The 16,401-nt window shown below is 41.4% G+C and overlaps 2 protein-coding genes across 7 annotated transcripts in view; one reads left to right on the forward strand and one right to left on the reverse strand.

Annotated features, from left to right (window-relative positions):
• rpl15 (ribosomal protein L15) overlaps positions 1–11,695 on the reverse strand; it is a 993,591-nt gene extending 981,896 nt beyond the window's left edge. The window contains exon 1 of the mRNA XM_050034668.1: positions 11,685–11,695. The gene's annotated coding sequence lies outside the window, so the exon portion shown is untranslated. The remainder of the gene's footprint in view (positions 1–11,684) is intronic.
• The window catches only part of ptprua (protein tyrosine phosphatase receptor type Ua), a 275,060-nt gene extending 259,856 nt beyond the window's left edge, over positions 1–15,204 (forward strand). For 3 of the 6 annotated variants that reach the window (XM_050034607.1, XM_050034608.1, XM_050034609.1), the window contains 5 exons: positions 1,692–1,817; positions 5,780–5,836; positions 8,570–8,727; positions 10,300–10,435; positions 14,155–15,204. In XM_050034607.1, the coding sequence (XP_049890564.1) occupies positions 1,692–1,817; positions 5,780–5,836; positions 8,570–8,727; positions 10,300–10,435; positions 14,155–14,217 (540 nt within the window). In that variant the 3' untranslated portion in view covers positions 14,218–15,204. The remainder of the gene's footprint in view (positions 1–1,691; positions 1,818–5,779; positions 5,837–8,569; positions 8,728–10,299; positions 10,436–14,154) is intronic. The other 3 variants (XM_050034610.1, XM_050034611.1, XM_050034612.1) reach the window with 1 other exon arrangement.
• The last annotated feature ends 1,197 nt before the right edge of the window (positions 15,205–16,401 follow it).

The raw sequence follows: 16,401 nt of genomic DNA on the forward strand, positions 1-16,401 counted from the left end.
GACTCAAAACAACCACAAGGAGACTCAAAACAACCACAAAGAGACACAAAATGACCACAAGGAGACACAAAACATCCACAAGGAGACTCAAATGACCACAAGGAGACTCAAAATGACCACAAGGAGACACAAAACAACCACAAAGAGACACAAAATGACCACAAGGAGACACAAAACATCCACAAAGAGACACTAAACAACTAAACTAAAAAAACTATAAAAAGACGCAAACACAACACAAAGTGTGTCTTGCTTCTGTGTAGGAGAGGTTGTAGGACCATTTGCATAGCTTTGCCTGGGACCCATGGTCCTCCCATGTCTTTCTTTTTTTCCAACAAACGGTTCCAAACCAAAGAGTGAAACCACAACAATATAAAGCAGCAAATAGCAGCAGCAGGTTGAATTCATTTGACTCCTCACACTGTCTAATGTCAAGTGAACTCAAACATTGTTGTTTTTGCTGATTTGCATCACAGTTAGAATCATGTGTATGAACATAGAAATAATCATCTGGTCTGAAATTCATAAATAAACATGACTGTACATATAACCATTTCCTATGGGTAAACACGTGGAGACTGGTAGTGACAACATGCCATCCATATCGCCCTTTCTTTCAGATGATGTGACACACGGTACAGTGAGGATGGGGTCATCACATGTCTGGCCTCTAACTAGTGCTTTGCCATGAAGCTTCAGTCCCGCATTCAGTCCGTCCATTTAATTTACACGGGCTGTCAGGGCATTAACACGTTCTTATCGTCTCCCCCATGTTTGCTCATGCGTGGGTTTGTTCTGCCGTCTCCCTATCGCCGCTCTGTCACTGTGTCATGTTGGATTCCCGCTCAACATCTCCACCAATGCCTGTCAGCTGCAACCTGTCCTTCTTCCTCTGTCACTCTTCCCTTCTTCCCCTTCCTTGTCTCTCGCTGCCAGTGGATTAACAGTTCACTCCCCAACACACACACACACACACGCTCAGTTTGCCCTCCTGAGTTGGAGCTGCCTGTCTCCTGTCTGAATGTATAAATATTTATCTCCCCTCCTGCCCAATGTCACCTGTTAATACCCTTCTGTCATTGTGAAATGCCATTATCACTTCCTACTCCAGGGGTCTCCTCAACCCCAAAGTCACCGCAGAACTCGTCAGCGTGTCAACACCGCTCCCCTGTGTTTTTTTCCCTTCTATCTCCCTTTGGCTGGAGGGACACGTCTTTGAAGCAGCCGTGATGGGAGACCTTGGCTCCTGCGTGTGCCAACCTCTCGGCTAACTTCCTGTTTATGTCTCCCAGGCATAGCCAAGGTCTCCTTCTCCATTAATTTATAATGCGCTAATGGTAATGATTTGGACTTATGAATAATTCAAGCTAGGTGAATGCTGCTCATTCGAAGGATTGTTCCTGGCGACGTGCAGGTTGTTTTTTTGCTCATTTAATTTACGCTTGCTATTTGTGGATAATCATTGTCATTTAGGCTAATTGTCTCTGCTGTCAATACTCAGGTGTCTTGTTACTGGGCTTCACCATCACTGGCTGCTGACATAATGATTTGTACAGCCTCAAGCAAGTGTGGGCTAATGACCTGTTACCTCCTCTCCTCTCCTCTCCTCTCCTCTCCTCTCCTCTCCTCTCCTCTCCTCTCCTCTCCTCTCCTCTCCTCTTTCCTTCTCTCTCCTCTCTCCTTTCCATCAGCCTTGCCTGCAGTACTGGCCTGAACCGGGGTTGCAGCAGTTTGGGCCAATGACGGTCGAGCTTCTGTCCAGGACAGCCGATGATGACGTTATCATCCGTCTCTTCCGGGTTCAGAACATCACTCGGGTAGGTGGATCCACCACAAAATAAGTCCCATGGTCCTGCTTAAGAAGATGATGTAAAGGCCCAATGGGAAGCTACATCGTGCAATTTTTTTTTTCTTTTCAATCCAAAAAGACTAATTGAGGTATGAACACAATTAGAGGCACATCTGTAAAATCTACTGCAATCCAAACATTGAATTCCCGCCACCATCGATGCTCTATGCAATCATGCTGCCTCCTAATTTGTTTCAAGCTCTGTCTGAACACAGCGTTAGACAACAATTGTTGTGAACCAGCTGGCTGCGTTAGCAACCATGTAACTTGGCTGAGGTGAAGGAAAAACATGATTGATGGTTTGCAACTGATGATTTTCACTCATCAATCCGGACAGTTTTTCATTTCAGCTTCTTTCCTGGCACGACACAGTGTGTGGACAGCTAGCATCATGCTAACATTAAAACTGTAGTAAGCCATGTTGGAAAAAATGTTCATGCACTCCTTCTCATTTTTATTTCAAGTAGAAGATCTTGGAAATTTCTGACTCATGGCAGAACAAATAAACAAAGCAGTCCCAAAAAGACTGCAAAACCATTACAATCAGATACAATTACATATATGGCACACAGTTTGCTTATATCCAATTTTCCTTGTTGACAGAAAACTAGAAATATGTAACACCAGGGATGTCAAACCATTTTAGTTCACGGGCCACATACAGTGCAACAGGAGCAACCAGTGTTTATAGACAAGCGCACCTGTGCATAGCACTGGTGGGCAAAAGCATCATTCTCATCACAGAAAATATAGCAGGTGGTCATGGCAACAGTGGCATCAATAAAAATAAACTGATTGACAAAAGCATAATGAACACACACTCCAAGGAAATGACACGTATTTGCTTCTGTGCAAGCAACCACGATGATACTATTTTAACCTGGTCGGAAACATGACACAAAAAGTACAGAGAGGTTGTGCATGTTAATGTTACACGTGATTAAAGCAAGCTATTACATAAATCAATGGTAACATCAGCTGGCTAAACATGTCTGCAACAAACCTGACTCACCACCGCGTAACGTTATAAATAAAGACATCTTAAATGTTCACTGTAAGGAAAATAATCTCAACCAATCAGGTTCAAACAGTATCGTTGTTGGCGCTGTGTGTGTTTTGCCCCCCAGCAATTACAGCCCCCTTTACACCTGGCATCAACATGCGTTTTTTGCGATTGGATTGCAATCGGATAGCGCTTGACCACATACATTTATACCTGGTATTAATATGCGTCTGGTGTCCACATCCAGATTCGTTTGCTATCCGATCACGCTCCGTCCCTCTGATGTTACATCCTCCTCTTCCTCTTCTGCAAACACAGCAGCGGACTACAATGTCATATCCTGTACGCCGCAATAACAACAACAAGATGTTAGCCGGCCATGAAGTTGCGTTATTGCGTTAAAAGGAGAGCAGACACCTCGTCTCACCGTGACTCCATCCTCAGCTATCATCCGTGTTTTCTTTTTCTTGCTCGGTGAGGGTTGTTGTTGTAGTTGTCTTCTTCTTCCTTCTTCCTGTGTCCAGCTGGTGCACCTCGCTTACTCGCCCACAGAGTTGTTGCATGTGAATTGGAGACGCATTTGCATTTACACAATGTGGTCACAATGCGTCCCTGACCACCTTCAAAAGTGGTTTGGCAGATCGGATGACAATCCATCCTCGGATGTGTTTGGAGTGTATTTACACCTGTACTTTCATGTGGTCAAGAGCAATGCGACTGCACAAAAAAACACGTTAATACGTGTCGTCGCTCAGTTACTCCTGTTTGATCCAAAAACCATTGCATAATAGTGTGAAGATGTGCCTCCATCCACTTACAAAACAGATGATAAACAGCCTGAGATGTCTTCAGAAAAATAAGCGCAGTTTTAACAATTTTCCACGTTCAGTCAGGCTAAATATCTCAGTCTACATTTCCACTCCTGTGCAGTAATGCCGGCATCACCACACCAAACTATAGTGGAAGCTATTGAGGAAGCAGGTTAAGTTATCCCCTGCTTTATAGACCAATTATAGATCTAAAGTTTTGGCAGTGCCTTTGCACCAACATTATTTCTAGATAGAAGTCTGATACAGATTTTTTTGTACTGAAGCTGCTGATGACAATATTTTGCACAATGTTAAATATCTTTAAATATGTCCACAGTAAATATTCATTATTTCTTACAAAGATAAACTAGGCTACTCACTGTTTAACATGCTCCTGAAACCTGGCAACTCTCAGCTTTCACAAGTGCATCAATGTTAGGCGTGCAAAGTCATCCAGTGGGCCGAGTTGGACCCTTTGCCAGGATGTTTCTACCCCGCAGGCCGTATGTTTGACACCCCTGTGTTACACTGTAGAAAACAAAAAAGCTAAAGGTAGCCAATTAGGCTTCTTTCCTATTTCCATGGGTGTTTTCTTATTCCTGAAACAGAACACTGGCGTTCTGGTTTCACCTCAGCTCTCTAAAGTGTTTTGCTGAGACTGTGCCAGATATAAAACCCTGTTTAGTTCAAGGTCCTCAAACGGCTGAAAACATCATGTTTATAGATTAATCTTGAAGCTGGAATTTTTTGACAAGCTTGACGTTCACACGTTGTGCCTCTTTCACTCATATATTGAGGTGACATTTGTTTTGCGAGCTTGAGACGTATGTACCTGTAAGCGGGTGTCTCGCACCACAAGTGTGACAATTGGCAACTCTGGAGTAGTATTGCATTTGATTTCAAATGTTCCTGCTGTTCCACTACGCCTCACCTTCAGGAGGTAGAAGAAGTAATGAAACAAACATACATGCTGTAGAGTTTACGATGCACTAAATATAACTAATTACTGAAGTGTCCAGTTATACATTAGCAGTGTTTTACCTTGATGATAGCAGCGCACAGTGAGGCTGCACGTTGTCAAGTTGTCTTTGTTTCCCTTGTCAGACTTATTTTCTCCACATCATCCGCTCTTTTTTCCTCCTAACTTAATTTAATGAAAATATGTAATTGCCTTCATTTTTCTGTCTTCGCAGCACAAACAAACTCTGAATCACTCTTAAGTTGCCTTGATATGTCAGTTTGACAGAGCTAATGGAAAAATTACCGTTCAAATGTTTAATTTTCTTATCAAACGACATGTTTTTGCTTCAGTGTTGGATACGGACAAAAACACTTGCTCAAGTCCTGCCTCAGCAAAGAGCTGCTCCAGCTCTGTATTGCTGTGGGAGGCATTTCCTGGCACTGAATCAATGCATTTATTTTTAAGAGGGTTAATGAAGCCTGATGCTAATATAATGATTCAGAATGGTGACCTCGGTCCCAGCTGGCATTTGTTGTTCCCAGCGGTTGGAATGATTTGCAGCATAATAATCCTACTTCCAAAAAAGCAACTGTATCAACAGTATGGTAATGTTATTAGCCACATATAGACCCAGGACTTGTTTAATAAGCAGATATGCTGCTGTTTGAGCAGTTATATGATATTAAAGCAAACACAACTTCTATTATAAAACACCATGTTTTTACAACTTACAATGGCTCAGACACGTTTCCTGTTTTTGACTGTATCCAATACCTCAGTAGGACTTTTGTGTTAGTGAATGTTTGTGGGTTGTGAGTCTGTGTGTACACCCATGTCTGGGTGTTGTTATTTAGCTTACCTCCAGCTCCCAATTACCACTGTCGCAACACTTCCAGCTCCCGTCCTTCCACCTCAGTAGCCTCAGTAGGTGCTCTGCAGTCTCCTGTAGATGCTCCCAGCAGCTAGTTGAGCAGATGTGTCCTTGTCGTGAAGCCTCCTTTAGTTGATGAACCCTCCTAGGTCTTGCACCATCTTACCCCACCCTCACGTTGGCCTAAACCTACACTGTCAGTGCCCCAGTCAACCTTTCACTCCTACGCAGCCCTTCAAGTATCTTGACAGCGTGTCAGAAACTGTTCCCACATGGCTCTCTGCAGGATCCCGAGGAGACAGACACCACAGAACAAGACACCGATAGGCTCTTACCCAAGAAGGTACTTCATTGTCCAGTGGATACAGCAAAGGTGCTACGAGTAGCATTAGAGCCTGGCAGTAATGAACTGTGATAATTGGGTTTATTTAGCCTAACAAGTCACGCCATCTTTGAGATGATTGATGGCTTCTTCCTCACTCCAGGGTATTGCTAGTGTTTTTCCTCCACCAAATTAAACACAGACAGTTCACCTCAGAATCAAAACGACATATGTTTCCTGTTACCTGTAGTGCTGTTTATGAGTCTAGATTGTTTAGAGCTGCTGAGTGTTGGAGATACCAGCAGTAGGGATGTTCTTCTCTGCAGTATAATGGAACTAGATGGCACTCGGCTTCTGGTGCTTAAAGCACAAAAAAAAAATACTTTTGAAAAACTCATGACCTGATCCTGACAAGGACAAAAGTCCATGAGAGGTGACAGGTGAAAAACAGTGGCCTGTATGTTGTTACGGTTTCATTTTTCCAGGGCTCTGTTTCCACTGGGTTTAAAACAGAGCGTCTAACAAACACAGATCATTTACACACTAAACACATGATTTTAGCAACTTATGCAAAGTTTATTTTAGTCTGCGGTGATAGATGGTAGTGTTGCTATTTTCTACACTCTGATTCTGTCACTGCAGCTCAAAATAACACGAGACATCTGTGCAGTGTGAACTAGAAAAGGTTATATTTTATTAGAAAAATGATCCACACTCTGTTAGTTGGCTCCTGTTATTATAAATGCAACATTTCGGTCAGATAGACCTCAACAGTCAGTAACTAGGCTACTCTCCGACTTCATTCATGGTTCTGATGATGTCACTCATAATTAACACCCCTGCCATAGTACGGGCCTCGGTACCAGGAAGCCAGATATCTTTTCGTTATCCGTCTTGACTGACTCCAACACTGGCTGTCTGGGTAACTGGTATCATGAATCTGGTTAACAACTAGTTCGGTCAACTATTCGGCTGTTCAGCGCTCTTTGGTCCACTTTAAACGAATCCTGGTCCGCTTCCATGGATAATTTGGTTCGTTTGGAGTGGTGTGAATGCTCATTCGAACTCTGGTGCGGACCAAATGAGCGAATCTTGGACTGCTTGAAAATTGGGGGATTCGGTTCGCTTGCAAGTGAACTCTGGTGCAGTTCGCTTACAGTGGGAAATGCAAGTGAACCGAAGAGAGGAACTGAACCAAAGAGAGGAAGTGACGTAGAGCGCAGTGCACTTTGGTGTTTTTGTGGTGACCAAGCCGGCTGAAGGGGATGGATTTCCATTTTCGGTCCTGGCCAATCGATGAGCCGGGTTTTCATGCTTTATTTCTTCCTGGTCAGTGGTCGTTTTGGGCAATACCACCCCCAAACGAGCAGCTGGTGTAACTGCGTGACGTTGTCCAGGCGGTTTGGTCCGCTTTTAAAAAGTGCAGTGCGAAAGTGAACTGAACCAAATGAGGGTGTGAAATTTTTCAGCATTCCCAGCCCAATCGAACTGAGTCCCCCGGACTATCCTGGTGTGAATGCGCCCTAAGTTTTCCAATCCAGCCACAAACATAATGTTTGTTGTTAATTACGAGCGACATGATCAGAACCATGAATGAAGTAGGCTGCTTCATATTACATGAGATGAAACAATACCGGAAGTGTGACTGCGAGACAGTGAAATGTCAGTGGCGTGGGGTGTAAACTGACAATCTGTAATCTTATAACGGAAAATGTGGAAACACTGATAACAGCATCCAAAAATACACAGTGGGCTGAGACTTAAATTACGTGTAGGTATCACCAAGCTATATGTGACATTAGTACAGAGTCGTTTTTGCTGTTTAGTTGGATGATGATGAAATGAGATTTAAACATTAACGGTGTCCTCCGTGGCTGAGCCATAACGTTAGCTAGCTCAGTGGTGCAGGGTGAGCTACAGCTCACAACATACTTCTTTTAAGGTGCCTTTCCCACAGTTCATACCCTGGCTGTCAAACGTCGAGGTGTAATGATAACTAGGTTGGTCACGGTGACAAATTCACAGAGAAATACAACCCAGCTGAGTCACTTCCCCTCAGTGAGGCTTTACAGCATCCTTCAGTCTGCTGTTTTGATTTTAGGGCTTGCAAATTTACTGTTTCAGTCCATTCTCATCACTGCCATCAACCTTGTCGCCAGCCACAGCAAGCAGCTGTTTTCAGCAAAAAAGTTCACTTCTTTATTGTCCTGCTGGGGGAGATTTGGCTCCGACATAGTCATTGTACTCTACCTGCCCAACATCTAAACAGCACACAGATGAAGTGAACATAGTTGAGCATTTAGCGTTGCCAATAAATCAATTAATGCAGTTTCAAGTGTTAAAAGGAAAAATACTTTTTTTAAATCACATGGAGAAACACATTTAAAGAACTCTGGCTATAGTCATTGACACTGTAAAAATGCAGTGTTGCTACTTTTGATGGCACAGTGGTCTATGCTGATATTAACTCCAGTGTCTCATTTTAATGTGGTAGGTTACAGTACACTGCCACTGCTCCCACTTTTAGAGCCAATTAGAAGTTAAGAACAGGAGGTCCTCAGTTGAACTCGGGCAGCAGGGTTGCAGCATTGACAGAATCCCCTCCGGCTGATAACCAGATAGATGTTTGAATGAGTTTATAATGTGTGGAGTGTATGCAGAGGGATTAATGCATATATGATGTCTTATATTGGAAAAAAAATATTTAACCCTCCTCACTTTTTGCTCCCTGTCCACGACTCTTCCTCTCTAAAGCTTCAGGAAGGCCAGCTTGTGGTGCGTCACTTCCAGTTCCTGCGCTGGTCCCCATACCGCGACGTGCCCGACTCCAAGAAAGCCTTCCTCAGCCTTTTGGCTCAGGTTCACAACTGGCAGATGGAGTGTGGAGAGGGACGCACCATCGTCCACTGCCTGTAAGTATGCTTACGGAAATCTGCTCTATGCATGTGTGTGTTGATTTTCATTTCTGCATCGAATCAACGCCGTACAGACGCCGTAGGCTACGCACATGGCCTACGTTGTTGTGAGCATTTATACTTGTGCGGTGGTGTGTCTGTGTCACTCTGCAGTTACACCTCCAAAACACTAGTTGGCGACGTTGTTTCTGTGAAGTGCTGTAAAGTTTAGTTGATTCAAAACACACATTAAACACACATTAAACATGGCTTAATAGAGACAGTTTTAAACACAAGTACACAAATCAGCTTCACTATAACTCGCAGCATTCACAGACAAACACTTGTCTTTATCTGGACACATTTTCCCCATACAACATGCTAACGTTATTAGCACAAGCCTATGGCATTTTACATTGTATGAATTAGCGTAGCAGCTAGCAGACTTTTCCTCTTCTCATATAAAACCAGGGACAGCAGCAACATTTAACAAAGGAAACGGTACAAAATGCAGCTCCATTACAACTCACAAGGTTCACCGACAAAACAACTGTCTTATACTAAACACGTATCCAAACAAATACAACATGCTAACGTTATTAGCACAAGCCTATGGCATTTTACATTGTATAAATTAGCCTAGCGAAGAGCGGAGATTTCCTCTGCTCATATGAAGCCAGGATAAATCCCAGAAAGATTAATCACACACAAGACTTGAAATACTATTTTGTGAGGCTTTAGTGTCTTCACAACTTTGTTTCCACTGAGGAAAATAGTTTCAGCTCACAAAAATAGACAGGAGGTCTGCGCTGCTGTGACATTCTGGGGAGGTGCATGTCAGGCTACAGCATAGGGAATGGCGTAAAGTAGTATAGATAAAGGAAAAAGTATAAATCCTGCTTAGTTGTGGTCTGTGTTCATGTGATGCTGATGTGACATAACATTCAGAACTATTATGCATTCAACATCTATACATAAATGTTATCCTGGTATGAATGAAAATGCATCAGAGACAACTTTAAGACTTTCAATGAAGGCTGGACTACCTCAAGTTAGCTGAGCTCTAATGAGACACAGCAATGCATTCATATTATTCACCTCACCACTGTTCTTTAAGACTTGCCATGGTCACACTTAATGGTTAATTTATCCCCTGTAGCTCAGAGTTAATGAGATTTAATAACTCTGAAAAGTATACAAACTTTTCTTAAGTGTTTGTGTCTTTACATTAGCTGCTTGAGTCGAGCTTCCTGCCTTCCATTAGATTTGTCCTCCATCTCTGTGTTGGAGCCCTTTGATCTCTGGAGGTCGCGCTGCGTGTTAGACATCTCATATCTGATTAAGTCCCCGCTCCTGTATTTTAATGAGAGCTTTACTCAGATATTCATCTTGAAAGTCTGCCAGTTGGCCTTTTTCTGACAGCATGCTTGATCTGTGCTCAGTCAAACTGTGACATTTCACTCTGTAGCACCCCCTCTGAGAGGCTGTCTGAGCTGCTGTACCACATCTTTATTAGGTCACTCATGTCTTCATGTCTTCTGTTCTGTGTGTTTGTGACTGTGTGCCTTTGTTCGTTGTTTCCTGGAGCAGGAATGGCGGCGGTCGAAGTGGTACTTTCTGTGCCAGCACCATGATCCTGGAGATGATTCGTCACCACAGCATGGTGGACGTGTTCTTTGCTGCCAAAACACTGCGCAACTCGAAGCCAAACATGGTGGAGACAATGGTGAGCAGGCAGGGATCTTTATCTCTCTTTACAGCAACATGTTTCATGCTACGCTGCCTCAGACAGGGAATGTCAGCAAAGTTTTAAACTGCTCTGCAGGAAGAAAGAGAAATAAATGAGCCACTTTCCAAAAATAAATCAAACGTGTTTTGTTTTCTACAATATGATTCTCTTACTCAATAAATACAAAAACATTTGTGTAGAAAAAAACTGTATAAATCGAAATTTCCACAGTAAATGTGTATGTAGGCTGAATGGGAATTAAATTTTAGGTATATCGTGTTGCATACAAAGTCAAAAGGGAAAACAGCATGTGGTTGCAAATCAATCAAGAATTGAGAGGATCGGTTCAGCTGAATTGGCGCTTATCCTGAGGCTGTATGACTCCAATTTATGAGCTATCTGCATCTCACATGCATATAAAGAATTAATTTGATTTTTCTTAAAATTACAAATCAATCCTGTATTTGAAATTGTTAAAATAATTGTTAGAATATTGTAACAATTTAACAGTTATTTGCTGTACAATTCTTATTTTATTTCATTGCATTTTATTTTATTTTTTTTGTTTATTTTATTTTATATCATTTTATTTTTATTTTATTTTTATTTATTTGTTTTTGTAGTATTGACACATCTGTGGAGAATAGCAACGGAAAAATGGACATAGCAGCTAACACGCTTCTGTTTGGTTCGGGCTAAAACAAAACGTCCTGTCCCAAAAAGAAACTGGCCGACAAAATCATGAAGTCAGGCTGAATAATAATGTGAAACAAAATGGCACCTCAATTTCATTTCAGGCAGAGTCTCAGCAAATTATTCCACACACGTGGTCACTGCATGTACTGATAGTTAGCTACAGCTAACATTACATTAGCTTCACTGTCAGTCTGAACACCTTAAGACTGTTTAAATATTTGTAGTAGTGTATTTCACATTCCTGGGGTCATGTCGTTGTTGCCAGTGCATTCTAATTATTACCATAGTGACTGGTCAAACATAGATAACTATTTTATATTTGCCAGCAGAAATTGTATTCATGATCTGACGCATCAACAATAAACTTCAGGTTTTGGTGTCAGCCCCTCAGATTCAAAGAGCTACGTCTTCTTCCTCCTAAATCCATTATTTAGCAGTGACATTCAGCAGTCATACAGGGACAAACCCATTGTAGGAGAGACAGCATTACCAATCTCTCCACCCACAGTTATCTGAACAGACCAGGATTCAGTGCAGCTTTATAAGAGACATGATGGCGTCTGAGTGAGGACACCACACAGACAAACACATAAACAGACAGCCAGTGAATTGTAACAGTTAACCATTAGAGATTTTAGGTTACACTGACCTTTTAATACTCAGCTCACACCAGCTGAAAGTCCACAGATCCTTTATGACACATGTGAGAGTTAATGATGGATGGAGACGAGGAATTCTCCCAAGATCACAAAATTTATTAATCAATTAAAGCAGGGTATTAAAGACAGGAAACTTTTATTAAATCCAACTAGTTTAAAACTTTAAGAAATATTAAAATACTTTATGATACACAATTTCAATAAGAAAGAGTGCTAATGGATGGCTCTCTGTGAGCAAAGAGTTTTAACAGAGTACTCACCAAGCTCCCATGCCCTACACACACACACACACACACACACACACACACTACATATCAGAGCAAAAAGGGAAAGAATATAAATTGTGGTGGACGTACCAAAAATACCAACAAACACACAAGTATGGGGGTGTGAAGCACAGGTGACAAACTCTGTCGCAAAAACCCTCCACTGTCTGGACACACTCACCACTTGTACTAAAGCACTGAAATAAAAAGAAAAACGCATTTCACTTGAGAAGTGACAAGACATTTTTAGGCTTTTTTAATAACCAAAACTGAAGCAAAAAAAAAAACACATGAACTGACATCATTTACTCAGGGTCAGGGACAATTTTGCCCAAGTGTTTATTGTAACATAAAACATGGCTGTTTTTGTCTTGTGGTGGAGACGAACTGGGATATGCCTTCTGTTTGTTGGCGAGTTTTCTTGCATGGCCTTGAATCACTTTCAGCCATGTTGCAAAATCTTAATCTTAAATAGCCAATTTTCGTTGAGTTTGCACGTCCCCATGTCGTCTATGGCACAGCGACAGCTAGCTCGCAGACAGCAGACTGCTCTGAGCATCCCAGCGGGGAACAAAATTTGAGTGTGTTTGGTTCTGTTATCCTGATCTACATGACGTTAATGCATACATATATATATATTATTTTGAGATACCACAATGCAACATCACAAAAAAATGATTCATAAAATTCTACTTCCCAGCATTATTAAGATTTTTCAAAGATAAATCTAAGACTTTTTGATACCAACTGAGGCCTTATTTTTGGATTAATGAATTCAGTGCCCTTTTAAGGATCCGCTGGAACCCTGTAGTCAGCTAGACTGAGAGTGTGTTACTGATTTATTGTACTTCTTTCATGTCATATAAAATGAATGCCTAAAGTTATTTATTCTACTTCTACTTTATATTACTGTCATTACTGAGGTCTGCTTCTGAACCCTGCATCTTTCACTCAGTAAACTAAGGCAGATGAGCAGAACGTTACCTTGGAAACATCACGTTTATTTACTTGACATGGAGCTAAAAATTAATAGTGAATTATGTGAATGTCACCAAATGTGTAAGTGTCAGTGTATGAGTTGTGATAAATCATCTTTTAGAAGAAGTAGATGTGTACAGTAAGCAAGCTCAGGGTCTTTGTTACATTTAATAATATGCTAAAGGAACAAGGCTAACAAGCTAATCGCTAACGTGCCTGGTAAAAAAGGGAAACAACCAATGCTTTTAGATGGCTGTGAGAGACGGCATCAGAGGTGGTGTTTTCCACCTTTTATTTCCAAATGGCACTACAAAAGATTAGCGTACCATTGGAAAACGCCGGTCATGGTTCAGCGCAGGAAGTCGTGCCCATAATACATGCAGGGTGTCATGGCGGCCAGGAATAAGGTGAATATATTACAAACAATTTAAAACGCGAAAGCCTGTCAAGCCCAAGAGCAGCCCAGGAGGAACATTTCAATACCGGGACAAGGCCGGGAATATTCCATGTATTTCCATGCCAGAAAAACCAGTGGAGATCACCCAGTATAACTCGTCACTTTGAAATACATTTTCCTTTATATATAAATTTTAAGCAGGCTGAATTATTTCCTGAACCAGCTGGGAACTGGAGCTTTTAGCCAACATTGCCAATTCCAGCGGGGTATTAATACACATGTGTTGCGCTTGTGTTTAAAAGGATTAAGATATATCAGGCTTTGGATACAGACACAATACTTGTTACTGGATATCTGCAGGTCTTAAAGAGTCTTAAAAAAAAGCTTTGGATTCAGTTTCTTAAGAAAAAAAAAAGAGTCTTCCATTTAATATACAAAAGTTTTAAATATTTTCTCTCACCTATCCAAGGCAGTGATGTTAGTAATTCATTGTTGGTCACATGGGACATTAAGAGAGATACAGAGTATCACTAGATTTTTCCTTTAACTGGAGTAGACGGAGCAGGTGGAGGAAAAGTGGGTACACGAAGAACTAAATTACAATATTTGATCACTTAATTACTCCTGGATTGCTCTGAATATTCCAACAGATCATTTCTAACAAATGATTTACTGTTGATACAGAAAATAATCTTGGTTGAATATCTGTGCTTGTTGCAGGAGCAGTACCGGTTCTGCTATGACCTGGCCCAGGAGTACCTGGACTGCTTGGAAGTAAGATAGCACCAATCCCTGACCTCTCGTCCCTCTTTGAAGAGAAGGTCTAGGACCTGGATCTCGCGTCCTGGATCTGTGCTCCTGCCTCCTTAGTCCATGTATACAGCTCTGGTTGTTTTCTTCGCCATGCCTGGATGAAACATTGTCTGCCATAAAGACTGTTTGAGAAAGCTCACTGGACAACTTGTAACATACTACTGACACCCTTTTTGCTTTTCCTCGGCGCTCTGATCCAACCTGTACTCTTTTGGGCCACTTTACATCCGCCAAGCCAGAGGACACTTAACAGGAGTAGAGTTCATTTTATATACGACCACTGTCAAGGCAGCCGGACTTCCTGTCGTACACCTCGACGGCGGGACTCAAAGAGCTCAGCTGTATCCTGCCTTACTATGAACAAACACTGAAAGGGAACTACAGTTGATGCCAACCAATGGGTGATATTTTGTGTTTGTTTGTAACACTGTAAATGGTGCAATCTGCTGTTGGTGAACATCCCATGTCGTACTGTACTATATTTGAACTTTATCGTGGATGAGGCTGACGATGGAAGGTAAGCTGAGGGTGAGAAGGAAAGAAGTTGCTCACATCCTATGGACATATCTGTACAGTAAAGTTGTCTTGGACCTAATTTCTCTTTATTTATTTTCTGTGTATATAGATGTTTTTTTCCTCCCTCCCTCCCCCCGGGTGTTTCTAGATGTTCTCAACGTCTTATCAGTGTGCCAATCCATTCTCTCTGTGTCTGTAAATGGGGACCACTTCAGCATCTGCATGCCCAGTCTTAAGTGTTTCATCGCAGTGTGTGGCCCAAGTCTGCTTTAGGATGGATTCTGCACCGCGAATCCCTCCGCTAGTCCCAAGAGAGCTCCGTAAGAATAACCGCGTGTTGCTGTGAGAATACGGCGAAAAATCTGTCGCTTTCTAAATTTGTATTTATTCAATGTGTTTTATTTTCTAAATAGTGTATAAAACAGGAAAGTAAATAAAATATGTTGTTGCTTAACAACCATGCTTTTTGTGGATTTTTTTCACAGATAGGAGCTGGGTCTGAAATAGAGGGTGATAGATAGCTTGTTAGCATGTTTATTTAAAGTATGCCCATTAGCTGATGCCATGGCAATCAGCTGATCGCCAGTAGCTGCAGTATATAACACATTACACAATGTGATACACCTGGCATACATTACATCACACATTACATGATGTGATACACCTGGCATACATTACATAACATATTACATGATGTGATACACCTGGCATGAACATTAACATCACTAATACACATACAATTACATTTGCATGCTATTTACAGCCACTCAACACTACATACAATTAGGTAGAATACTAATAAAGATCTATCTATAAATGTTGTTTAAAAAGAACAAGTGTTTTATACATATGAGTAGATAGATGGTGCGAATTTCACGGCTCTTATTAGGCATAACAGGAATACACCGCTGTCATCTGCATGCCATCAAATGCTTCTGCATATTTGTTTTAAAGGATGATTTATTCTTGAAAACAGCCAATCAGAGCCGCAGAGTCCCAAATGCAGCTGTCAGTCATGTAAGTCAAAGTAAGCAGCGCTAAAATGATCAAATATGGATCAAAATTCTCTTATTGCATTGACTGTGTCTCACCTCAGATGTTTTCAGAAACATATTAGTGTACTGTTTAGCTGTAAAACTGTTGTTCAGGTGACAGTATCCGATATGGTGGCTGGGTCACAAACTCTCTCATCTCACAGCTAAACAGTACACTAAAACATCTGAAAACATCTGAGGCGAGAAATGGGTAATTCAGTAACAGAATCTTGATTCATATTTGATCAGCGCTGCCTAGTTTGACAGTTTGACCGCAGTTCACAGAACTATTAACGTGACTGACAGCTGCGTTAGAGACTGCTCGGCCTGAATGGTTGTTTACGGTGTGCCGTGGTAGACTCTAGCAAATGCCATTAAAAATCTGTTGCATGTGCTTCTTTCATAATATTGTGACAGTTTCAGCAAATATAATACAAATTCATTTTCATTCCAGTTAGATATGTCTCTGTTAATTTTACATATATAAAGGCCGAGTTCAATTTTGCTTGAATAAAAATGTTGGCATCTTTGACTTCATGGTACAGCTGAACAATGTAGCCGTGCTTGAGGTTATCCTTTGCTCAACAGTGAGCCGTAGGACGCT

The sequence above is a fragment of the Epinephelus moara genome, chromosome 22 (genome assembly GCF_006386435.1).
Source record: "Epinephelus moara isolate mb chromosome 22, YSFRI_EMoa_1.0, whole genome shotgun sequence".
Lineage (NCBI taxonomy): Eukaryota > Metazoa > Chordata > Actinopteri > Perciformes > Serranidae > Epinephelus > Epinephelus moara.